The 26,990-nt window shown below is 42.1% G+C and overlaps 1 protein-coding gene across 1 annotated transcript; it reads left to right on the top strand.

The window, feature by feature from the left end:
• Nucleotides 1–12,031: 12,031 nt before the first annotated feature.
• On the top strand, nt 12,032–14,868 carry BTG1 (BTG anti-proliferation factor 1). Its single transcript, XM_038153835.1, has 2 exons — nt 12,032–12,422; nt 13,590–14,868. Exons 1-2 carry the CDS (start codon nt 12,275–12,277, stop codon nt 13,952–13,954), a joined length of 513 nt encoding a protein of 170 aa, XP_038009763.1. The 5' UTR covers nt 12,032–12,274; the 3' UTR covers nt 13,955–14,868.
• The last annotated feature ends 12,122 nt before the right edge of the window (nt 14,869–26,990 follow it).

The following is a 26,990-nucleotide window of genomic DNA, read 5'->3' as shown; positions in this document are numbered from 1 at the left end:
CGGAGCGCTGCCCACACTTGGCCTCACTGGAGCACTGCGGGGATGCCTTTATCTGTGGTCACACAGCCCCACGCACCCGGCCAAGGGAAGCACCACGCACACAGTGTACGCTCCATCCGCTGCTGCACGCACAGCCAAGGGGTCCAAATACAGGGGTCACACACAGCCCACAGCACCAGGCACCAGAAACTGTATCTTGTGGGTTTTGGGCCCTCAGCAGCAGAAATTTTGCTCAGGCAGATTTATTCTCTGGGATCACAGCACACAGGGCCAGTAACCCTGCGGACAGAGCCATGGGTTGTCATTCAGGGTGAGGAGATGCACAACAGGCTAAAGCAGTGTTAGTTACCCAGCGGTTGAACAGGCATCACACAGGAACAAAACCACTCTTCTGGCCTGGTTTTTTCTCTGTACACGTCTTGGATGATGTTTGCATCATCTAAACCCTCTGCAGCTCTTCCGGAGAGGGTCAGGGGCTTTGGTTATCAGCCCAATGTCCCCTCCTCTCTGGAGGGGAGACAGAACTGGGGTCAAGCAGAAGGTGCAGGGGAGAGCATGAATGAATCTGAAAACAGGCTGACTTCTATTTTCTTCTCTTTTTGGAAAGGGCTTTGCTTAGTGGATGTGAAAACAATTACTGATCTTTTATGATCAGTACTGATCTTTTATGATCTTTAATGTACTGGGATGTACAAATGACATACCTAAGTAAATTTGAAATGGTTCACTATCTGAATTTATAAATTGTGTTTTCTGTCCTGGCAGGTTAATAACTTTTTTTTTGTATCAGGAAACATACTTGATTCTTTTGAAAGTAGCACCTGTGTGTATGAAATGAAAAATAGGAATGTATTTAGCCCTCTTAAGAAGTGGGACTATTTGTGTTAATAGAATTGTCCCAATTCAACAGAAAAAAATCACATTCTGATAACTGAACACATTTTCAAACTTCTTTAGCACATAATACTTTGTTTGCATCTAAATGGCAAATGAACTGTTGAAGAAAGTGTTTGTTGAAGTGTGTTTTATGAGTGCTGTATTCTATGTGGTAATCTTCAGGTTTTTAAAAACTAAAATTTCTTGGATTTTGTAACAAAATAGACCATTAAAAATTTTAACTATTCTGGGACCAATTTTTAAAAGTAGATCTTAGTTCTTTTAGTATTAGTAGAGGGGTTCAAATAATTCCAATCAACATAGGGATAATATTCATTGCTGTTTGTGTTGCTTGATCTCCAAGGTAAAAACAGATCATTCAGCCATCCTAGAAATAAAAATAATTTCATTTTCAATAATGTATGTGTCTAAGTACCTTTGAAGTGACCCTTCAGTATTCCAATAAATCTGATAGCCTTTAAACCCATTTATCTTGTGCAAAGGGTAATAAGTGTTCTCAATTCACAGGCCTTAGAGCTACTGGTTAAAGAAACACTGAGAAAATACAGTTTCTAACAAGCATCCTCTAGACTCTGTCTCTCCACAACTCCTGATCTCATACTCTGCTAGTGGCAAGAAGGAACTCATCTATCTCCCAGAATTTGAATGTTTTGTCAGTGAAAACCAAGGGGACAAAAACCAAACAAAACAAAAACAAGCATGAAAGTCAGTCAATAGGTGAAAAGCAATCAAGCAAAAGAAAGGAAAATAATAAATTTGAAAGGCAAGGTTCCTACATCATTGAACACAGTGAAAAATCTTTCTACAGAATTTCATGGCAACGCTCCTCTGAGACCAGAAGAACACATGTTGGATTTGGGATGTGTATGCACCAGTGAACAGCTGATATTTGTGCACACCAGTATTCTGACCTTATGCTTCCAGAAGAGGAAGGTATGGCTAAATAGGCTGGTCAGCTTCTTTTCAAGGACTTAGATACATAATCAATGAAGAAGCTAGTAACCATAACTATAAAAATACCTGGAGAGAACTTACGGCAGTTATAAAGCAAAAATATGCCACTATTTTGTTTCATTTGCTTCAGAAATGAATGCACACAAAGTTCTCCTCCACCCTCCATTGAACAGCTGTTTGGTCTCCAGTCTTTGGAGTTAATGAGCAACATTACTACATTTTTATGTAACCACCCATAACTTTATTTACTACAGGTAATCTTTAATTTATCTGTCTTCACAAAGAAGGGTGTTAACCTTCATCAGGAGTAGTAAAACTGCTGTTGCCTTTGTTCTAAAACCTCCACTGATGAAATTGGCATTTCTGTGGTCATTGTAACTGCTTTATGGCTGGAGTGGGGAATCTAAAGCAAATTTTGGGTATTTACAAACACAGGGTCAAAAATGCCTGAGATTTTTAACTCAATAATGAAATGAGATCCACAGTTATCTAATGCACCCCAAATTGGCAAAAGGTGAAATTTCCACCTGTACCCAAAGAAAGTGGGATTCTTCATATCATCAAAACTTCTCAATGTATTGAACCCTCATCGGTGTTGTGTTAGGCTGAGGGTTGTAACTACCATTCCCTTCAAATCTTGAGCAACTGAAGTTCATCCTTGTTGTACTTTTGCCCATTAGGTGAAATGTTGAGTTTAAGTCAACAAAGCAGTGAAGTATTGGCTCAGTTCATCCTTCTAAGGCTCTTTTGTGTTGAAATCACTACATTAGTCTAGCAATTGAAAACAGGCACCTGAAAAATTCAGGTTTCAATCACTATTTCTTACTGTACATTCCACTACCTTAAGAGCAAAATATATGACCAGTCTTCAGGAAATGTTAGCTATTACTAAGCCTTCTTTATAGAAACTATTGAATCTACTTTTAATGCAAAGTAGGAAGTTGCATAGCTGATGGACAGGTAATTTTCTCTAGGACTGTAGCAACTGAAGGAGTTTTCTTCCAATCACTCCAGGTCATCCCTAATAATTATCTTTATACTGTGATAAAAAATCCAGGGGTATGCACCCACATTTGGAGGTAGCTTTGAACAGATCTGAAAATTTCAGCACAAGTGGGACAGTTGGGAAATTTTGTTGTTTTGGTTTGGTTTGGTGTTTTGAATCTTATGTGAAACAGAAGTGTTTGGGTGGTGGCATCACCAGCTCTGGCATGGCTCTACTGAAACCATGCTGCCTGGTAGATGAGAATGAAGCTCTGAGTCAGTGGGAGGAGATGACTCTGCAGGAAATATCCTACAGCTCCAGGGTAACAAAACTGAGTAGAAATAATAAAGAAATGTCTACAGGAAAGGAATGTGTGGCACACATTCCCTGCCTTGGCCTTGCATATGTTGGTTTCTTGGTATGAAGTAGCTCCGTTCTGGGGCCTGAGCTGGCTGCAGTGGCTTGGCACCAGGTAGGACTGGGACAGCTGCTGAGACTCCACCTGCTTCTGGTGGAGCTCAGCCCTGTGCTCTTGTTCCATAGTGTAGATGCACATGACTCTAGGTCTCACTTCTACCCTGTTATCTCAAATGAATTTCTACTTGTTCCCTCTCCACTGACTGCTAGCTGAGTTGTGGGGCACAAAAAATCAAAGGGAGGAAAATGTGGCTGCAAAGACATTTTATGAAGTTCCTCAAGGGATGTGTTATGCAACTGCTATGTCTCTTATGCAATTTTTTATAAGCAAGCTTTCATAAAGCAACAAATTTTTAAAAAATCATGTTTCAAAAAACCCCCGGAGAGTCCTCTTAAATTATTTAAAAGTGAATTAAGATGTAAAAAAGAAAAGTTCTAAAACAGTAGGTTCATCCTTTGCAAGCTTGGAATCATGTATTAATGCACTGCATAGTTGTGAAGAAAATGGCTTTCTATCTTTGCCTGTGTGTTAGATCCTGCTGGAACACTCTGTTCTGTGCTCCCAGGAACACTTAATGCCGCTCGAAGCATGTGTACCCAGCGCTACACGGAAGAACTGAGCGGCTCCTCCCACACAGCCAGGCACATCTCCTTGCTATTGTAAGAGGGGTATCAAGCAGCTTTTGTTCCTCTGTCTCTGAAAACGCATCAGAGACAAACATGGGGGGGGGGGGGGGGGAATGGTTACTGAAGGTGCTGTAGAAAGCAGAAAATGAAAAGACATAGATCAAAAGGCTGGGATTTTTTTGATTCACAGATGCTATGGATCTCTATTTTTTTCCTTTTTTTTTAAAATTAAAAATCTGTGATTTTTTTGTTTTTCATCACATGCCTGTTTAAAACATTTGGTTAATCTAAGTCAGAACTGATGGCCTAATTTTATAGAGGTGTATGTTTCTGCTGTGAAGATTTTAGTTTCTATTTTAGTTAGTATTTTCTGATTTCCTCTAAAAATGGAGGAAAAAAAAATCTTTCTTTTTTTGGTGAAATAACTGTAGATTAGTGCCTCTGCTTGTATTCAGGCCCCTCTCCCTGCTTTCCTACTGTTATCAAGCATGCTCATAAAAGATGCTTATATAAATGATCAGATAGCTCTTGTTTCCTGTAAAATAGTACCATTAAAAACAAGAACTTTTTTCTTTTTTTTTTTTTTTCGGTTGGTTGGTTTTGGTTGGTTGGGGGTTTTTACGAGGGGAAGGGGGGTTCTGTTTGTTTTTGTGTTTTTTCTTGTTAGGAATAGGTAATTTATAGGCAGTGTAAGACCAAGTAAGTTCCTCAGTTTATGGCACATGTCTAAGAAAGAACCAAAAACCAGTGGGAGCTCTGATATTGAGAGTCTTGGGCTATGGGCCCTAAAATCACAATCCTGTTCATTTGCAATTATAAGGATAATTTCATCGTTGTTAGGGACATTACTCACATAACTGAATCCAGGAAAGTAAGTTATTGAGGTTTCTTCATCACATCTGGGGAAAGAATTCAAGTCACATGAGGAGCAGCCAAACAGCTTCATGTTGGGCATGCGACATACAGTACAATCCCGTTAAAGGGATGAGTGACTACACTTTCATACCAGCAAGACTGAAGTGTTCACAGCTAAATGCAGCTGAGCAGCTGTATAAAGCTACACAATCATGGAAGAACTGCGTAGCTGTGATTTTAATTTTTTTTCCCACCTGATAATATCCAGAAAATCTCACAGTACTCAAAGGAAGGTAATAACACAGGCTCTCTATGTGATGTTCCTTCACTCTGCCAAATCTGTCCTAGAGAACTAATTATATTAATTTTGTCTTGAGAATTCTGTCTGAGACTGATTAAAATGCCTGAGTTAATGCCATTGCAAGGAGAAAAAAAGCTGTAACAGAAGCACTGCCATGACTACAAATGACAGTGGTAAAGAAAATAAGTTGTGGCAAGTGCTGGCTAGAAAAAAATGCGAGGAAAAAGATAAGCGCCTCTTCTTGCAGCAAAGTATTCACTGCATTGATATGCAGGATTTAGACAGACCACAATAAAAGGACAAACCCAGCTAAAATGAAATCATTTGATTTCATCTGATTTCCAAAGCCAGACCCTGCACAAAATGAAACACATGCAGACACCTGATTTACAAGCCAAAAAACCCACATGTCCACCTTTGGTGGAGAGTTGTTGGGAGAATAGTGAGGTAGGTGCTTATATCTAGCTAAATAGTGCAATCACTGTTTAACTGTTTTTTTCTGCTTTAGAAAGTGCATAGTAGGTAATATCCTTTGTAGTCTGTGCAGACTTGGCCTAAAATATGGAGTGTTACCATTACAATATCTCCATGTTTTGCTGTTTGGATGCATTTTTGAGACAGGCAGATTTGGTGAAGGTTTGGTTGCTACTACTTAATAATAGCTCCAAAGGAGCCATCTATTTAAAATTGTACTTGATTTCCAAATCACGATTTTTAATAAAACTGCTTAAGAATTTTTTCATCATTGGAAAATAAATGAGCTTTTCTCAGATGTTTATTAAAAGATTTAAAAAATGTGTCTTGATTTTTGACTACATCATAAATCAAAGTATGTAAGGTGAAAATACTAAGAAAAAAATACTTGCAGGACCAATATATTGGTTTCTTAAATTCTTTAAGTATTTTACTGGAATTTGCACTTAAAATCTGCAGACAGTCACAGTTTTAATTCTAAAAGTCAGGGAATACTGTTATAAAAGTATCATAAAAATTCCTGGTTTTTCCTTTGCCTGACCACAGGGTGACTGAGAGCCCTGTGCTGACCAACACAAGCTACTCTGGCAGTCACCAGGCAGTGCAAGAGCCCATAATGCAGCCACTACACACAAGGGTGTTTGAAATTATTTCAGGTCTTCCTAAAATTATACAGCAGGCCAGAAAAAAAATCCTGAGGATCAGAGAACTATAAACCACTTTATGATCCCTTCCATCCCAGCTTTACTACGAAAACCTACAGGAAAGGTAAAAATTTGGAATTTGAGATGACATCATCTGATTGCAGAGCACAATACAAACAGTTTCATCATTCTTTTCACTTACAAGCTACATTCACTTTAATATTACTGTTAACAACTTCCATTCAGGATTGCAATGAATGACTGTTTATCTCACCTCGATTCTTCTGTTAAATTTTGAAAAATTATTTTCAAAATAATTTGAAAAATATATTTTCAAATAACTTTGAATTTTAATTTGAATTAAATTCAAATTTAATTTCCTAAATTCATAAAAATGAAAACCTGACTGCATAATAATGTTTATATATGGCTATGCTGTGAGGAGTTCTTTCAATTGTCAAGCTTTCAAATTAACTGTCTCTACTGTTTTCCTAAATTTTTGTTTTTACTGGATCCAAACTATGATTGCTTTATTAAAAACAAACGTTGCATGTGCTGCCATACTGCTACTATCCCATATAGGAAAAAAATAATCTTTATAAGCAAAACAGACTACCATGTTCTGGATTTGCTTTTTATTTGCTACATGTGCATGTTGTTTGCTGAAGTCAAACTAATAGCATAGGAAAAGCCTTCTGTTGAATCTGTCCTGACCAGACCTCAGGCTCGTGCCACAAGGAATATCTTCTCAGTGAGTGGCCCCTTTGAAATCTTGCCCCATAGAGCAAACATTTTTCTGCATGGAGTAAGTGCAGCAAAGTTTGGTCATTTTAGGATGTCATGAGATGGATTTCCTGAAATGAAGATGCCATAGTTACTACCAATGCTGGCAGCCTGCCCTTGCCCCTCTGAGTCTTTCCATTCCCTCCTGAGCTTCCCGCAGTGGCAGAAATGTTCATTAAAAAACTGCCAGATTGTAGAATGGGACTCTGGCTTATGAGACTAGTCCCACTTGCTTAAGCAGGACTCTGCTTATGTGAGAAGTGGCTTAAGGAATTCATTGACTGATAGGCTAATTATAGAAATGCAGACTGCAGGTGTGTGGGTTTGCGTGTCAGCATGAGCATGCTCAAGAGAAAGGGAAGTTCCCAGTGGGGTCACAAGCCAGACTTTTGCCCTTTCTCTGACTCCTACCAGTCTATCTTTTCAGATGCGAGACCTCCACTTTGGAAGAATATGTGACTGACTTCACCCCCACACTTTCAGGGTGAAACACTCACTGCTCCAACGCTGAGGTTAGGTGCAGTGTTGCAATGCTGGGTTGAGAGACAGGCTTACATTTGGAGCTGAAAAGCCCTTACCCCCTCCTCATTGCAGACTGCTCCTTTGGCAGTGGGCTGGATCCATACCGTGTTTCTGAGCCCAGGTCTCTGCCTGAGCTTAAGTCCAAGCATTTCTGGTGGCAAAACAATAGGAATGACAGCCTGCTCTCAAGGCTCCAGGGAAAAAAAGCCTTAATGTCAACATTCCCCTTGGAAGGCAGGTAAGGGCACTCACCTCCTTGAGATGGAGAGGGGCTGGCTACTGCTGTCTCTGTCTACAACCAAGCCATGGAGCCTAAGTTTTTCCACGGAGGTCTCCCATATCACTACTGTAGCTTGAGGAGTGTCTGCTTGAAAACTTTACAAAACAAGGTAGGAACTCACAGCCAGGCCATGGGGTCCCCTGAGGAGCAGCACGGCATGCAGGGCTGGCTATGGGACATCTGCCTCCTGGAGCAGCAACTTAATGTCACTACAGCTGCCACTGCATAGTCAAAGAATGAAATGGGGTAAAACATTGAAATATGTTTTAAGCATCCCATGGAAAGCTTTCTTCTGCAGAAAGTAAAAATAAAAGAGGAAACCTCTTCCTATACGTTTTCAAATACTTGGTAAATGGCGAAAATACTGTGGCATTTTAGTATCATCAACCTACACTAATACTAAACCCTACATAGAATGGATTGTTGTTGTATTTTATGTATCGCAACCAGCACTCTTCAGCTTACAGGTGAGAGAAAGCTTATGCCAATCTAAGGCATACGTAATCCTTTTTGGAAACAAATACCAATTATTTCTCAACTGTTATTTCTCCATTAGGTCAATGCCCAACAATGCAAAAGACTTGACAGTGAAACAGGAAGAGACCTAACACTTTTCTACACTGAAAGGCTTTAATAAGATACCACATAAAAAGCCTGTAACTATCTCAAGCAGGAAAAAATATCCATGCTGAATATGTAGTGCATTTATTTTCATAAGAAATATATACTAATTCAGACCCTAAGACTAGAGAAAATTTTTTAAAAATCAAGTAACTCTAATTCTTCTTCTTTGGACTCTTGAATCTTTCCACTTACCGTAAAGAAAACTCAGTAGCTTCAGTAAAACTGTGAAAAGAGCATGTTGCAATAGTTGCAGGGTGTGTATGTGTGTGTGTGGCAGATAAAAGTGTATTTCTATTGCTTATTTCCATTGTGACAGAACACAACAAAGTGCCAGGCTCTCTCCAAACCAATGTCAAGAAACAGATTCTGCCAAAACAACAGGAAAGAAATGTTGTAAAGGTTGCATTGTATTCCTTAAAAGTTAGGAAATATCAGAAGCTGGGATACCAGCAGAACCTTAATTCAACCCTTCTGTGCATATCCATTATGATCCAGTCTTTAATTACATGATCACATACCCTTTTTCTTAATTTTTTCCTCCCTAGGGCCTCTGCTTCATTTAAAGTATCAAATGGGCTGAATAAGGCAGGTCTTAAATGTTTACATTTATCTTCTTCAGCACCCTGCCATTAATGTATCAGTGAGCATCTTGCACTATTAAGCAGGCAAACTGCCTCCTCTGTGTCTGCAGCTGCAGAGACAGGAGTAGACAGCTGGGAGCTGGCCAGAGAAAAAAAGAACCACTTTGTATATCCCAAAATGTGGGAGCACTGAAGAAGTTGAGAGTGGCATGGTATATCAGTGAAATGTGCTGGCAACTGGCAGGACGCTAAGCTACAAAGCAGCAACAGGCTACGGTGTGGCTAGCTTGCTTGATGCTCTCCATTACAGTCCAGTCAAGAAAATTTGACTTTGCTTGATGCTGTGAGCTGCCTGCCAAAGTCTTCCTCATCAATTAAGAGCCTGCAGGCTGTAAAGATGAGGTTCTTTGGGAGAATTTCACAGGCCAGAAATAGCAGCAGCTCCTTTGCTGTCCTGCCTAGCACTGAGATGGAAATGGACTTGCCTGGACTGGGAAAACAGCATCAGCAGCTCCAGTTACCTTGTTCACACCCATGGATAGGGATGAGATCCTCCTGGCAGGCATCTCAAGCCTTGGCCTTGAAGTTACACTCGAGCTGCTTGGTGGCTGCAAGCACTGAACACCAAGGTAGTTCATTCCTTACCAGTGGACTGGATCTGTATGCACAGCATTTCACCCTTTCCACAGAGAAGACATGCTGTTACTACATGAAATACATGCTGTTACTATTTGGAATCAGTAGGAACTATGAAAACTGATTGCTGAAGAGTCCTGAATTTATTGACTTTGTAAGAGATTTGAGAGGAACTCCTTGATGGTCCAGAAAGCTTTTCTTCTTCTTTTTTTTCTTTTCTTTTTTTTTTTTTTTTTTTTTTTTTTTTTGAGATAGCAAAAAAAAAGGTTATTTTGAATTTCTCCCCCTCTCACTGACTGTGATATGAAGTACATGTTGCCATGCTATGTTCTTAAAAGCACAACTCAAGGGGGATGATTCAAATTGGAACAGCCTTGCTGTCCATGGAAGTTATGGTGGAGACAGCTTTTTAAACCTCATGTTGTGGGGTGCTACTATATATGAGCAGTTACCTATTTGAGAGTTCCTAAAACTCCTCCTGAGCATTTGATTCTGGATGGAATTAAGTAGAAGAGATGAGAAAGTGGCCCAAATAAAAAAAAAAAAGCTCAGGTCCAGGCAAAGGTGGCAAACATTGTAATAATTTTTGCTGGTTTTTTTTTTTTTTTGAAGTATTTTGCTGTGTTTTGAAGTAATTATTTTAGTGCAATTGTGATGCTCAAACATCACTTTTGCACAAGGTAAGTGGCAGCTTCCAGGACAGTGGGCCTTGCTGTGAAGGGGGAGAGAAGCACCTGCTGTTCAAGGTTTGAAAGAGCACAGCACTCTCCAACCCATGAAGAGAGCAGAAATGGCAGCTCTGGATATACCTCACATATGCCACAGAAGCACTGAGAAGAAAGGATGGCTGGCACCTGAGAAGCAGCAAGAGCACAGGCCAGCTTGGCAGCTCTTCCCCTCACAGAATGGAGGGTCAGCTCATGATTATTAATGTAAATACTCACAGATCAGTAGGGGGAAAATCAATGGGACTATGCTCTAAACCCCACATCAACATTTTTAGTATGCAGTAAAGCTGTGGGTTTGAGCTCTCCCGATTATCTTTTGAAGGCGTTTTATAGATTTCCCTTGTGTATAGAGTCAGAGAGTCCCCTGAGGCTGGGGACTAAGAATAGATCGTGTGTGCAGAGAAAAGACCAAAAAGCACTATAAAGTTACATTTCTCACACCAGATGAGCAAAAAACCCTTGTTTACTTTCATTTTTTATTCAAATTATTTCACACATGTACTTTTTATAGATTTCGTAAGTGAATTATTTTCACTGAAAAAGAAATTGTGCGCTGTATGTGCCTTTTTCGGGCCAATTTCTGATCGTCGTTGACAGTAAGAACTGTACATACAAAGATCAGGCATCAGGCTGTATTCCACTTGAAGCTTTGCAAGGGGGCAAGGCACAAACCCTTGGGAAAGAATAAGGTTTCTATTAAAGAAGCTAGACTTTTGTGTTTTTTAACAAAACCAAAAGAAACGAAAAATAAATCCTCTGCCGTTTTTTTCCTCTCCCCTTTTGTTTAGCAAGAAGGCAGACAGAGCACTAGAAGGCCTGAGACAGACGCTCTTCTTGGCAGTCGCTAGCTGATATATCACTCCCCCCAAGGGTTTTGTGTCAGGATACCTGGGACAGTGCGATGTGGAAGGCCGTGCAGGGCCACACGCTGTGTTTTGGGATGTCCGCAGAGAGGCCTGGCTGGCGGCCTGGGAGAAGGCTTCGCCGTGCTCCGGCACACGGGCCGGGGCCGCCGGCTGCCCGGCAAAGGCTTCGCTCTGCGCGGAGGCCCCCGGCCGGAGACGCCGGTGGGGCCGCGGTCTGAAGGGCACAGCTCGCAAACGTGAGGGAGCACCGCGCTCGGCTCCCGGACAGCCGGGCACTGCGTGGTGCCACCGGCGCACCCCTGCGCTCCCGGAAAAGGCAAGGACGCACAGACACGCCGCCTCCGCCGCCTGCGAGCGCAAACGATCCCCGCTCTGGGAGCGCCCACGCCGCGGCCCTGCTGCGGCCGCCCTCGCGTGGGGAGGTGCCGGCGCACGGCCGCCGCCCCCGCCGCTGACGTGGCTCCGCGCTCCCCGGAGACAGCGCGCGGCCGCGCTCGCGCGTTCCCGCGCGGCCCCGCCGCCCCCCGGCGCCGCGCCCTGCCCGCGCCGATGCGCGCGGACGCTCCGCACTGGCGCGCGCCCCGCCCCGCGCGCACACGGCTCCCCGCACCGCGGGCGCGCGCCCCGGCACGCGAAAGCCCTCGCGCGGGCACGCGACCCCTTGCGCAGACCCCCGCGCGCCCCCGGCTCTATTTGTTTACAGCCGATTACGTCACCCACCCCGGCCGGCCCCGCCCCGCCACCTGTCGTCACGATGGTGCGATCGCCGGATTGGCGGCGACGCGCCCCCGGCGCCATGACGCCACTTCCGGTCGGTAGGGGCTATAAGAAGCGGCGGACGGCGGGTAGCTCCCTTCGCCCCTCGCTGCAGGAAATGCGGGGAGCGCTGCCGCGGCCGCCGCTGCTGCCGCCGCCCCCCTGCCGTAGGAAGAGGAGGCGGAGGCTGCCGCCCCCGGGATGTGATCTGGGCTCTGCCGCCTGCTCCGCGCCCAGTTAGAGCCGCGCCGCCCCCCCTCCCGTCCCGCGCCGCTCACCTCGAGCCCCGTCCCGCACCAGCGCCGGCCGCCCCGGAGACCTGGCTGCCGCCCGCCGCCGCCTCCATGCATCCCGCCCTGTACACCCGGGCCAGCATGATACGTGAGATCGCCGCGGCCGTGAGCTTCATCTCCAAGTTCCTGCGGACCAAGGGGCTGATGAACGAGCGGCAGTTGCAGACCTTCAGCCAGTGCCTGCAGGAGCTGCTGGCAGGTGAGGGCGGCGAGGGCGCGGCGGGAGCCGCTCGCCCCCGTCCGCCGCGGGCCGCCTGCCCGGCAGGGCTGGCGGCGGTGCGGGCGGCGCCGCGGTCCGCGGGCGCCCGGAGAGGGGTCGGCCCCTCCGAGGGACCGGAGCCCCTCCGCGGGGGGCGACTGGGGCTCCGCGGCCGCGGCTCTCCCCTTGCGGGGACCCTCCGTGCCGAGCCGGCTCCGGCGGGTGCGGGAGGCAGGAGCGGGGTACAAACAAAAGGGGCTCGGGCGTCGTGTAGGCAGCTCCCCCCTCCCGTCCTTGGCCCCGTAGACAAAGCTTTCGAGCAGCCCCGGCTTGAGCTCCGCGCCGAGGGCTCAAACCGCCCGGTTTCCAGAAAGAAAAACGATCCGAAACTGGGTTTTTTTTTGTCAAGTAAAATTCATCGGTGGACGATGAGTCTCGGTTCCCCTTTCTTCTGGAAGCGTCTCTTAGCCGCCCCACAGCCCCGGTTAGGAGCAAATACCGTGGGTTCTTTCGCTGCCCAGTGGGTTTTGTAATCCCAAGCCTGCGTCCCAGTGGGCTCGATAGTGGCTACGAGTACGCTCAGATCGATAGGGTTTTGGGTGGGATAAAACTCCTGAGGTAAGTGAAGTCCTTGGTTTCTTGCCATGGAAAATAGGCTGGGAAGAGCAGTGGTGAAATACAGCTTGAGTCAGTCGGTAAATGCTGCCCAGCTTCCTCCCTAGTTATTTTTGGGTGTTCTTAGAATGTGACAAGCTAAGCATGGGTGTGATCTCAAAAGGATGTTGGAAAGGGTCTTTTTTCCCTGCCTGGTTTATGATGTTTTGAAGCTCTTGAGTTTTTCTGTTATGTATGTAATAATTTCTCTATATTTTTGTAGTTGTTTTTCTGAACGCCAGGAAGTTGCTTTTCACTCCTTTCTGGTGGTGGATGTTGTTCTCTATACAGTAGAACAAAACAGTAACTTTGTACGAGTGCTTCCCAAGGGGCAGTGCACTTCCGTAAATCATCATCAGAAATAAAACCTATAATGATTTTCCAAGTCATTTAATGCTAAAATAATAAGTTTATTAAGGTCTTGAGCTTTGAAATTTGCAAGAGATCAATAATCGCTGTGTGTATCTTTCAGTGTGGAATTAAGGAGGATAACGTTTGTTTTTTATTTTATAGAACATTATAAACACCACTGGTTCCCAGAAAAGCCATGCAAGGGATCAGGTTACCGATGTATCCGGATCAACCATAAAATGGATCCTCTCATTGGACAGGCAGCACAGCGGATTGGATTGAGCAGTCAGGAACTGTTTCAGCTTCTTCCGAGCGAACTCACTCTCTGGGTTGACCCGTACGAAGTGTCCTATCGCATTGGAGAGGATGGCTCCATCTGTGTGCTGTACGAAGCTGCACCAGCAGGAGGTAGCCAAAGTAACACCAACATGCAAATGGTAGACAGCAGAATAAGCTGTAAGGAGGAACTTCTCTTGGGCAGAACTAGCCCTTCCAAAAGCTACAATATGATGACTGTATCAGGTTAAGATATAGTCTGTGGATGGATCACCTTAAAATGGATGGATAAATTTGGTTCTTACTTTGGGTGGGCACCTCTGGGGATGGATTATGGAATTTAAACCATGTCACAGCTGTGAAGATCTGGCACACGTTAGAGTGGTATACTTAAAGTGACAGTGCCATAGTTTGGACAGTACCTTTCAGTGATTTAATAGCCTGTGAGTCAAAATGATTGCAGCTTGCTAGGGAGTAAGAAGATCTAGGAAGTGTCAGTTTCTCCAAGACACCTGACTTAATTTCTACACAATTTTCAACCCCGATCTGTATTTATAAAGTGATTCTCTGCAGTAGGTCTTGCAGAGTAAATTTGCACTATTACATTGATTAATTGTTAGCATTTTTGGCAGCTCAGTAACAAGACTTACAAACACCATCGTACTGGAAATTTTAATTTTCAGACTTTTACCTAGCACTTACGAGTATGTATAAATGTACATAAGATAAAATAGTAAGAATAACCTGGGGAAATGGTCAGATCTTTACATTGGCCTCAAAAGTAGCAAGTGATCAGAATCTGCCATGGCAACAGGCTTTAAAAAGACCATATAAAGACACTGTCTGAACTGTGGTGTTAGCACCAGCCAGCTATCTGTACATTTGCTAGCTTGTAGTTTTCTAAGACTGAGTAAACTTCTTATTTTTAGAAAGTGGAGGTCTGGTTTGTAATTTCCTTGTTCTTAATTGGGTAAAAGTCTTTTCCACAAACCACCATCTATTTTGTGAACTTTGTTAGTCATCTTTTATTTGGTAAATTATGAACTGGTGTAAATTTGTACAGTTCATGTATATTGATTGTGGCAAAGTTGTACAGATTTCTATATTTTGGATGAGAAATTTTTCTTCTCTCTATAATAAATTGTTTCCTATCTTGGCATTTTAATTAATCTCTTGTCGTGATTACATAGGATCAGTTAAATTATTTTTGTCTCACAGTAGAAATAAAATAGGTACTATAAAGGCCTAAGAACATCAGTGGCACCCTGATGCTAGGGAACGCTTGGTACAGACCTGGATTAATGAAGACCTCACATACAAATGCTTGGGAAGTTTAGGGCAACACGATGTATATGTCACTTTAAACCTTGTAAAATCAGTCAATGTGGAAATAACTCCAGGGCCAGTAATTCCAGGATATGAGGAAAAGGTACAGAAATAACATCCACCAAAGATGACTTGAATAAATCCAGAGGATTAAAGTTTACTTGGCTTCCTGATGAAGGATATAGCAAGCCTAAATGTCCATTGTGACCTACTTGCTCACGAGTTCACAGTTCTTACCTGATGGATTCCCTGCAAAATAAGAGTTGGGACAAGTGTCCCTTAGCCTTAAGAGCAGCTTGCTGCCTTTTGCTTTCTTCAGATGCAAGACTTTCACTTTAAAAATCATTAAGATTGGATTCAACAAAAGGTATGTTGATCTTTTTTCCCAAACTTTAAAGGTTGGCTGAGGCGAAGTGAGAAGCCCATACTTATATGTGTATTCATAGTTAATGGATGATGTAGAGATGTGATTCACTTAAGCACCACACTAATGTCATTTGTGTACAGCACAGCAGATACACTTGAGAGAAATTCCTTACCACTCTATTTACACTTGTCAGAGTGCTGGAGTAAAACTGAAGACTTTTCTGTTCCTTATCTCCTGTGTGCTTTGTTCTGTGAGTGCCTAATAAAGGGTCTACCCACCTTGGTCACTTCAGTCACAAGAACTGCTGTTGATGCTCTGAATGAAAAGACAGCCAGCCAAGCTTGCGAGCTATGGGAGAACTGAGCATCAGACTTGCCAGGAGTTGTTGCAGCTCCTGTTCAACTATGAATGAGCCTTTACAATTAGGCAGTAGTAATGTGTTGTATCTCCAGTTCATGTCTTTGTAATATAGCTGATCTGTAATATAGCTGGTTATATACAAGCAAAACATAAGACTGAACTGTCCAGCTTTTTTTTTTTTTTAGCAATTTCTTTGCCTTTGTTTTTTGAAAGTTCAACTTTACGATTTTTACTATGATCTGCATATGTATGGCAATATTCAGCACTTCAAAGTATTGCTAGGGCTTCTCTGGCCCTGTGGCTTTCTGGCATGGACTGGTGGAAGTGTAAGCGCTCCTGAAGCAGTGAACTTTAAAGACCTTGCTCTGTAGGCATCTGACGAAAGATGTATGACCAAAGCTACAGAGTGAGCTCGTGTTATAGTCAAGTACAGGTGTAACTCATGCATAGGGTCAAGGTTTAGGCTCACATTTTGATACCTTAAAAATTTTCTTTTAAGATGACACTTTAAATTGTTTAATCTGTAAGCAAGTAATTTATTCTAGTGGTAGGAGTACTCAAACCACCATTTCTGTTGTGTTGTATGTCTGCAGACAGCAGAAGTGTATCTGAGTAGAAAGAAAACATAGAGCTTGGCTTTAAAGCTGTATTAAACTTTCATGAAGCTCACTGCTGACTGAGCTGTGCTTGGTATATTGTGGTGCTGCCTGCAGTCTTTTCTGCTGCACAGCGAGAACAGCATCAGAAGGGGTAGCTGTACAGTTGGTTATTGACATGAGCTGTGCACATTATGAAAGCATCAGCTGTCAGTACTTTCTTTTTGGTAAATTAAGCATAGCTTTGTGAGGCAGCAAGTTCCATCTGTGAGACTGGCATGTGACACTGAACCAAGAGTAAGCCTGCTCCTTTAGATCGTTAACATTTTAGTCCTTTTACGGTAAGGTGCATTCATTCATGGCGTAATTTTTAACTGCAGCTGTAACTAGTAATTGGTACAACCCATGTCTTCAGAGTTGCTGGGATTTATTCCAGCTGGAATTTAAATATACCCCAATGTGCACACAATGTGCCCTTGTCTGATTTTGAAAGTACTTAGCCTACTGTGGCAGCAGGGCATAAGGGCTCCTGAGAGAAGTGGAGTATGTCTATAAGAGTAGGCTGTTGCCAATCCTGTGTTTTGTTGCAGGTAGAACAAACAGCACACTAAGCTAAATGCTTGTCACCTTTGAATTTCATTTAAGGTGCCATTACGAAACAGGCAAGGCTGTTATTTTAATGCAAATGTTAGCGATGAGAACACATTCAAGACCTGCTTGATCAGTGCACGTTAGTTAAATTAGCTGACTTTCCTTGAGGAGCCCTGAATAGTCCTGTAGTTGTTCTGAGGGCAGTCTCAGCTGTAGGAGCCTCTGATGTTACAGCTTTTCTGAGTGATGGATCGGTCTGCTCAGACTTGTTGACCATTCAGTGAATGTCTTTTATAAAGCATACAGCTGCTTTCTAGGTTATGCCAGGTGAGCAAATTTTTTTTTCTGATACTGTGTTCCCCCACTATGCTAGTGTGTGGTATCAGATCCTACCACTTAGTGGTACTTTTGTATTTTATGTTTAGCAATGATGCTCCTCCTATAGAGAGTTGTATTACATGTATTCTGTCAGAAGCTCTGTTGTTTTGTTCTCTTTGCAGTTGTGTTTTTCTCCTGCTTATTCAGGAGATGTACATCTGGCTTGGCAGCCATTTGGACCATATTTTTTTTCTTTCTGTAGATCTTAGTGACATTTTTTGGTTTGAATGGACATGTGAGGATTCTCATTGAATTGCTAATAATGCTGATCTTCATTTTCCACTTTTCTGCTGACTCTGCAAAGATTTTCAAGTAGATCTGTATATGACAGGCCTCTGCCACAGGATTTTCTTGTTACTGGTTTGTTCTATCAATCTACACAAGAATTTGGAAATAACATGAGGTACTTTTCTGATGTGAAAATACCATTACTGGCTTATACTTTTATTGTATCTCATATTGGATCATAAGATATGAAAGTCTTCATTCCTTATTCGTAGGAGAAGAAAGTCTTCCATATTTAGCACAAAATGAGTCTTCTTGGATCATACCAAGTTGCATGTCTCATGCCATAGCTTAGAGATGACAATTTTGAAGGCTAAATATTGTTAAGCCAGTATGTTTTTGACTGCCTTCAATTTAAATGGGTAAAGGAAAAGCTTGAGAGATTATTCAGAAGCAGGGAGAACTGTACTGCAGCAGTAGAACCTTACCAAACAGTTTACTGATGTGCAAACCATAAAGAATCCAGTTAGTGCTTCTGGAGTGGTTGGTTTGTGCTGATGCTTGTAAACATTTCTGTCACCAAATTAAGCAGATGTCGTGGAACATGAACACTCAATACGCATAAGGTGTGCTTCTAATTAACCTTGTTTATGCTGGGAGAAAATGATCTCTTGTTATTGTGCAGGTTAGCAATGAATGCAACAAAGAACATTGCTGCTTTTCTTTTTTGTGTGTCTATGTAAAGCTTATTTCTGAATTTCCATAAATCAAGTAGTACTCTACATTTTACAAAGATTTCTCTACTTAATGCCATAATTTTAAGAGAAAATAGTTTATATTGGCAAAAGCTGCCACTTGACTGAAGAACATTAAAACTGTTTTTAGTTTAGAGAGTGAAACATATATAGACTGGAGATAAATAGTTCTCCCAAAAAAGGAATGTGTATTTACACATTCTTGGTGTAATAGCAGAGGTTATTTTTACACGCTTCAGATTTACATTCCAGTGTGAACACTGAGAAGCCGGATGTTAATTCAGTGGCTTTCAGGGGTTGGTAGAGCAAGCTGGGCTTAGACAATAAATGCTGTATTAATAGTTAGCAGTGACAATTTCATCAACATAGGAATTGCGGGGTATAATTAACATCAGTTGCTTTGACACTTTGCTCTTAATGTATGGTTTCAACCTTTCTTTCAGTAGCAGTTGGAGAATGCACTGTGACAAATTATTGCTGATACAAAGTAGGTCAACAGTAAAATGGCTGACTTACCATAAATGAGCAGATCTAAGTTATTGTTAACTTCATGTCTAGTGGAATTTTCTTAGTGGCTAAGGCTGTGCTCTTGTGTTTCTCAAGCGTGAACCTTGTATACATCTTTTCCTAACTCCTTATTTCCTAACCATTTGATATTTTTGTCTAAACAAGAAGGAGCATTTCCTCCCAGCTGCTGGGAAGAAATCCACACAAGCAGTAGCGCTGCATGCCTGACAGCAGATGCTTGCCCTTGTAGTATTGGTCAATTCCATGACTGCAATTGGTCAATTCCGTGACTGCAAAGCTGGCAAGGAAAATTGACTTGCAACCAAGGAAAACAAGTAAAATGCTGCATATTCAGGTTTCCAGGTTTTCTTTACTGAAAGTGACTGGTGACAATGTACGAGGAAGGGAAATAGGATCACACAGGATGAGAAAAATCCCAGGCTGATGAAATGTCGATTATGATTTTGCAGAGCAAAATGATTCCTGTGGTCAGCTGCTCAGTGTCTCATCGTGGCTTGCAACAGTCTTCTAATGTTTTCTTGAGACATGTAGCTTTTACCTTTTAGATATCAGGAAACCTCAAGCTTTCAGACTCTCTGGGGCACTATAAAATTCAGTGTGATTGTTCTATGTGCTGATTATATAACTGAATAAAATGGTAAACATGAACCTGTAAGCATGGTAAGGATGCAAGGGCGGAGAACTTCAGTCTTCTTGGAGCAGCCTTGAATATATGCAAAGAGCAGCAGTGTCTGGAATGTCCAACGACAGTGTCAGGGCTGGGGATGCTGCCCAGCGTTCACGTTTGGGTTCCAGGCAGCAACGCTTACCTAAGGACCTCTAACTTGGAGCTAAGGCTTGGCTACATCCTCTAACTCACAGATCAGCTTAAAGCAGATTTCTAGTACCAGTGAGTCATCTGATGACATTGGCTGCAATTAAGATTTTCCAACAGTGTGCCCTTGCTTTCCTATGTTCTATGAAGTTCAATTTTTGCTTTTTGTAATGTAAGAACGTGTAATAATAGGTGTGTTTATAGTTTTGCTGGGCACAAGTTACTGAGTTTCTTGTATGTTAAAAAGAATATGGAAAGACTATATTTCTTTCTTCTCTGCACTGAAGTTTAAACAAAGTTTTATTTGTATGTATATATGGGTACATATATAAATTTCTTGTATAAATGTATATAAGCGCACACATTTAACTATTAGACTATTCTTCAGTGGGTCGTCCTGAAGTCCCTGCTGGTTGTGATTTAATTCAAGGCACTGCAGGTGTTCTGAAGATTGTAATTTTGCATAGGTGGGGGGCAATTATCCTCCTTATTCACTTTTTATGCCTTAAGATATTAAGAGGAACTTGTATTCTTATTTTTCTCTTTAATTTTTCGGTATGTGAATTTGCAGCCAGACTCAATTTGCTATTCAGTTGAGTAGATTTTCAGGATTTTTTTGTGTTCTAGAGCAAATTGTAGCTGTCTAAAGGGAATGTTTGCAACATTTTAATCAATATGATACCGGGCTGACGGGAAATAAAGCAAAGGTATTTTTTACTTTGTATATTCATGCCAATAGTTTGTAACATAGGAGGCATATTTCTCTGGTTTCTGGTAAGCAGGTGGCTGAAGAATCAACCAAAGGTCTGTTCTGGTTGAGCCTAGCATGCTTCCCTAGATGAGTGCAACAGAGCAGTTGCTTCTGTATGGTGACATTCACATTCTATTGTGTGTAAGTTAGGTATTTGTTTACAGGTGTGAAAAACTCCATATCTTCACTACAAAATAAAATCAAGGTGCTCATGTGTGACACATGTAATGCTATAAAGTTATACTAGTGATACTGGTGATATTAACACACTTTGCAGTTCCACCTCTAGATGTAGCCTTTGTTATAATAATCTAGTTTTTAACCCCTATCTTCCCACATCCTTTGTCATTTGCAGCCTATTGTCTAACTCCTTTGCTTGCATGCAGCATGAGGTCATTCTGTTTGCCGACCAGTAGGGAAAAAAAGAAGGCAGTAGAAGTGGCAGTATCAGACTGAATAATGATGACGTTAAGGAAAATGATAAATTTAGTTCAATATTTGTAAAGGACCTGTGTCTGTGTGATGAAGGTACCAGATTGTAAATTTTGATGGTATTTATTATACTTTCTTTTTTGTCGGGATACATTTGACATAGGTGAGGCTTTTGTAATATAATTGGGGAAAAACATGTTGCAGATATGTAAGTACTTTTTAGAAGGGACAGCTGAACAAATATATCTTCTTGATTGTTTATCCAAATGTTCCTGTGACGATCTTCAAAGCTTGTTGCTTGCAGAATTGACAAGCCCTGCATCGTGAGCAGCAGAACCCTGGCTCTGAATACTGAAAGTGATAGTTTCTGCAATTATTCAGTAGAAAAATACGTGCATGTCATTCAAATTTGAAATCACTATTCATAGAGTTTACTGAAGTTTAAGTTAATTCCAAGCCAACCTGATATATGTACAAAATGTCTCCTGAATTATTAAACTGATGTAACCCGATGACTAATTCTGCAGTACAGATATGTATTTCTTTTTCTTGCCCTTTTTGTTATGCCCTCCTCTCTACAGGAACATCCCTTTGCAAGCGGTTTACAAACAATAAAATGAAGATTGGTGCTCCAATGCTTTAAAATACAAGACCTCAGCCTCTGCACATTCCTAATTTTACTGGTATGAGTACTATGGAGCCTTTTGACTTATTCATGTGAATACGTCATATGCCCTTCAGTGTTTTATGAGATCAAGTATGTATCAAAAGCTTTCTTAGTGAAGGAGAAATGTACTTTTTATTATTTCCATGGGCCCTGGAAGGCACATTAAGGTCTTTATTATTGACTGAAAAGAAACTTTCTTCTTTATTGCTGTAGAATAGAGATAGTGAATAGGCTGAAAAGAGAATGCTGCACACCTACTGCATCATGATCTCATTCTCAACATGATTGCCTTGGTGCTTGCCAGTTCCAACGGTCATGAGTCACGCTCCAGTATGTGATTTGCTTAAAAGCAATAAATGTCAGCACTTTTATTTACGAACTGCCTTTGAAGATTTGGAAGTCATAACTTCAACACATTTTTTTTCTACGACCGTGAAGGCTAGGAACTGGCTTTACCTTTCTCTTTTAAATGAAAGATGAAAGCTTTGATTGATGTATTGCTCAGTCCGACCTAGCTGCAGTGGGTTAAGATGTGTAACTATCCAAACCCATTTCTTCCTCCACCTTGTGAGAAATTACCATTCTGGTAGGTGGGTGGCAGAAATGGCTTTTCTGACTCTTGCTCAAAGTTAGCTGAAGTTGTGAGGGTCGCTAGACTTGTGTCACGTCCGACTGGAAGGCCTGAGCCGTGCCGGGAGCGCAGTGCCGGGAGCTGAAAGCCTCGGGCAGACAGCCGGGGGCGTTGGAAGCGCCCTGAGCTCTGCACCTGTACGTGAGAGCTGCTCTTGTCACCTGCCTGCCCGGGCTGGCATTGCTGAGCCAACGCTCCTGTGCTGGAATTTTGTGAAGGGGTCGTGTGTGATCTGTAGGGGAGGGAGAGAAGTGGGCAAGGTGAAAGACCAGACAAATGATCCATATGGTGAGTCAGTGGGAAAGAACTGAATGCAATTCCAGCCTAGTAATGATTCATAGCTACACTGTTTATAGCTCTTGAGAGAGTGTCTGATCACATGGGCTGCAATGTACATGTTTATATGCTGTCCTTGAGGACAAAAGAGGGAATTTACAAGGGAGAAAAACCCAACAAGCTTTCAATTTTAGCTTACCTCTTTCTTGTGTGCATTTGAAAGTTTCCATTTGTTCTAACTCTCATTGCCCCAGGCTCCTGCACTAATAAGCCTGGCAAATTTTGCCTGTGAACTAATAAGTGCTTGCTAGAAACCTTACAAGCACTGTAGAGCAGATTTTAGGACACCTATGGGAACTCAGCATCGTTCATGTTACCTGCTCGCTAGGAAGCACAGCAACCCTGCTCTGGGGAGCTGGCTTTCAACATTCACTACTCAGTGGATAAACCTATCCTTCTTCCTCATGGTCCTTGAGTTTGGTATGAGTTTGACTGCCTCCACTGTTACTATAGTCCAAGATAAATGGCAGTGCTGATTTGCTGGAGTTAGGTTCTCAAGTGATTGTTTTCTCTGCAGGCTTCTTTCCAGACATAGCTGTGGGCAGTGTGCATCCTGCCCGTGTTGCAGATACACTCAGCAGCCAGGGCAGCTGCACTGGTCTACAAGGCAGTTATTCTGCTGGTGGTGGGGTATAATATAAACTACAAGAAGTTCTTTCTGGCTAATGATTCCTAGAGAAAGAACCCTTTAAAGTGGAAGTTGTTTGGAGGGAGGTAATTGTGGTTGAGTCACTGTTCCTGTGGTGGGTCTGCACACCACCTTCTGTTTTCAAGAATGGTCACATTACTTAAAATATTTAATAGTTCAGTCACTTACAGGCTGCATGTATGTAGAGGTACCCCCATGCAAGTATACAAGAACCTAAATTATTACTATGAGAGAAGGTACTGGAATGGCATAAAATGTGTGAGAAGTTTCTGTAAATACTCTGATATGGTTAAGCAATTATTGTTGCAAAATATCTATGAAAAAAAGTGGTGGGCACAACCAAGAGCAAGAAAGCCTCCTGTGTCTTTCTCCCTGGAAATGCAGTGAGAATTCTTATACATAGTTGTTTTTTTTTTTTATCTGATGTTCTTCCTTTTGGAGAAATGGCAGTAAGAGGAGGGAATGGGAGAAACTGGAGGGTGGAAAGTCAAATGAAAGTCTAAAGTTAGGTCATGTTAAATGTCATTGCAAAATGGTTGAGCCATGAACCAATGCCCCTTTATGAACTGTCTGTGACATAGGTGTCATTTGAATTGACGTAATTTGGTTGGTTTTTGTCAGGAGTTGGAGAGAGTGATCCACGGGAGAAGAAAATAATTTCAGTGAGGCTTTTCACCTCTCTTATTAGTCCTCAGCATCCAGCTGAGAATGCCTCTCTCTCTCCCTGACCTGGTGTCTCCTCTCTCACAATATTAATCTCTCTGGTAATTTCCATGCCTGAGTCTGAGACCTGTTCCCTAGACTCTCCTGATGGTCACTGAAGAGAAGACACAGACCCTTCACAGAAAAATCCTCAAATGGATTTCAGTGTCCCAGGCTAGAAGGGATGCACTCTGGAGTGAGCACTGGATTCTGTTCAGATGAAGTGAGTGAGAACTTGCTCAGATGTCACTGACTCTATCTCGTTAGGGAAGTCTCGCCCTCTCCTTCTGAATGGTCCCACATGGAGTGTACCTTAACTTGCAGTATATTGATTAAGGTACTGTACCTATTTTACTAACTCCTAGTGCCCCAAGTGAAGAACAGCTCACTCTGCTCACATCTTCATTTTGAAATGCACTGGAACTGCAGTACCTTAGAGGAAATAATTAGCAGTGTGTTTCCTGAATTTCGGGAACATGTTCCTGAGTAGTTGGAACGGTGGAAATTTATTTCTGGGAAATTGCAGGGTTTGGCTCACCCCATGGCATCTTCCTGTGCTCCGTGACTGTGGGCATGCACACTTTTGCCAGGGAGTAGTGCACTGTGCTCTAACATATATGTTTTATTTTCTTGATGTAAGGAAGAAATAAGTATTTATTTTAGTACTCATCTCATGCTTCTTTTAGTTTTAAAAAGCCAGTTGCCAAACACAAGAGGCCAAATTTTGCTGTTTTGTTTCAAAGTAAACTGGTAATTATTTGATTCACTTTGGACTGATGTTAATTGTTAATCAAGCTCACTGGACATTTTATGTACAGCTTCCCTGAGAAAAGAGAATTCTAATAGGACTTAAACATACTCCTGGTAGGTTTGTTGTTTTTGGTTGTTTGTTTTTTTTTTTTAATATAAGCTACACTGACTTTACATGTAAAATACATGGGACAAGCTTGGTTTTTTTTTCCAGCTGCCAGGCAGCAGTCCTGTGTTGTGTACAGGGAATTTATCTGGTCTCCTGCTCATGGGTGGTGGCTGTTGGAGCTGTAGCTCTCCCTGTCAGATAAATTGAACCCTCAGTTCAGTTGTGTGGGGTTGTGACAGGAGTAGCAGGCTCCTGTATATAAACAGTTAGGAGATTGGCAGGATAGGACATGGGCATTGCAAGCCCAGAGGAATAGAAAAGCAGTGTGTGATAGTGGCTACCAAAGTGCATGGGATGTATGCTCACTGCATCCTGGAAAGTGCCCTGTGAAGGGGGTGTCTTGACAGTTTAACATGATTGTTTCCTAGAGTCAACCCCCCCTGGGGGATAGGTGCTGCCTGTAGTACTCTGCAGTCTCACAAAAATTATGCCTGCCCTTCCCAATACTACTGCTGGTTTCTTGGGGGATCTTAAGGGACTTGAATAGTACTATTTTTCTGTAATACCTAGAGATCACACACTTCTTCAGCTTTTTTGTTCTAACCCACTGATGGAGGTATGAGCAGTTAACCATAAAGGGTCAGAATAAGATTAAAACTGATTTTTCTTACATAGGGCCAGATTATTGCTATCTTTGTCTTCTCACACACCTATTTTGCACAAGAGGGGTGTGCTGCTGCCAAGCTTTGAGTCTCTAAAGTCCAGAAGGGTGGCTAGGGAGCCAGGGCAACTCTAACATCATCATTATGAAATATGAAATAAGTTTTGGAAACAACTGGCTGCCCTCTTCTCCTACTTTAGGAGACTGCTAGTGCACTCCAAGTGTTTGGGTTGCTTTTTTTTTGCTCCATGAAACTAGGGTGAGGTTCATGTCAAATTGGCATGTGAAATAGGGCTTTCTTATGGCTTGGAGAGTACTTGGACATCACAGAGAAGAGTAGCCAGGGTCACTATAGGAGCAGAGAGCGATAGATAGCCTCTTAGACATTCCTTGTTTTAGGTGGTGCACTGAACTCCACCTTATCTCTCATTGAATGTGTTGTAAGTAAAGCTGACTCCTAGTCCTGTTTGCCTGTTCAGCTGAGGCTTCTGAGCTGAGTGATGGTGAGAAGGGCCAGGCAGTGGGCTCATCCTCACAGGAGCACAGGAGCCCTTTCACTTTCATTGTTTCTCATTAGATTTTCACTTGTGTTTCCTTTAAAAGGGATGAGGCAGTATTTTTATCTTGTGCTGTGTGTTTTATTGCACAATGGTGTTTATACATCCCCTGTCAGCTGAATATCACAGGTTTTGCATGATGATGTGTTGATATGGTCATGGAATGAATTTGTCCCACCTGTAAAGTAATAGGCTTCGAAATAAATAATTGCAGCTCACTTTCTTTTGCTTAGTTTGGTTTTTCAAAGTAAGTTGCTATTCAGTCTTGGCTTTTTGTCTATTCTTGTGAATACTAATGGTTGTTTTAGTTAAATCCACTAAAAACTTTCTCAGCTGACATCATTCATCTTATCTTATTTTTGTTCAAATTAGATAGATTCAGCCAATATTTTGATTTATATTTATATATTTGATAAATGTTCATATTGCAAATATATTACATAGATTACACAGATTATTGTTACGTTGGATTAGAGGGAAAGATGTTGATTGCTGCAAATTAATTTCCTCTGTGAATGTGGCAATATAGGAGTGCATTGTGGTTTAATTTTTTGAGATTGTGTCTGCTCTTACTCTCAGCAAAAAACATTCCCAGGCTCTACTTGATTTCAGAGAGAAGAGGATTTGTCCCTTGGTGCGGTAACATACAGAGTTTTCATTTCTTTGGATATTTTTTCCAGTCTTAATAGCTTTGTTAAGAACTGTGTAATGTATCATAGGACACAATAAATGGGGCAGAACTGCCTGTTCTCAGAAAGACTGTCAATGGAGACTCATCACTGAAAGGAAATGTTTCCAGTCAGGTTCTACAGGGACCAGCACTGTAAAAGTGCTGTTAAGGATTTTCAGTCGTGTTTTGAAAGTTCATATAAAATCTCTGCTCTTAAATTGCCTGTGTGCCACCATTTGGAGGAACACAAACAAGGGCAATAAAGTGCTGGTACTGAGTGGTCTATACTGCTTTTAAGCAGTCTGTTTGTGTTATATTTGACTTTATTGAAACGTATTCAAAGTCACTTAGGTGTAAGAAATACAGATTCTCTGTCTATGCAATGGGAAACTGTGCAGTGGCTGGGATGAATTTGCAGCTTGGCAGATGAGC

Source organism: Motacilla alba, chromosome 1A, assembly GCF_015832195.1.
Source record: "Motacilla alba alba isolate MOTALB_02 chromosome 1A, Motacilla_alba_V1.0_pri, whole genome shotgun sequence".
Classification (NCBI taxonomy): domain Eukaryota; kingdom Metazoa; phylum Chordata; class Aves; order Passeriformes; family Motacillidae; genus Motacilla; species Motacilla alba.
Note: the sequence above shows the minus strand (reverse complement) of the source record. Positions and strands in the feature narration are given on the sequence as shown.

What these genes read in the sequence shown, in the direction of transcription:
- BTG1 (XM_038153835.1), top strand. Translation starts at nt 12,275, where the DNA reads ATGCATCCCGCCCTGTACACCCGGGCCAGCATGATACGTGAGATCGCC. An exon ending in CCTGCAGGAGCTGCTGGCAG is followed by an intron (nt 12,423 to 13,589) that starts GTGAGGGCGGCG and finishes TTTATTTTATAG; the next exon opens with AACATTATAAACACCACTGG.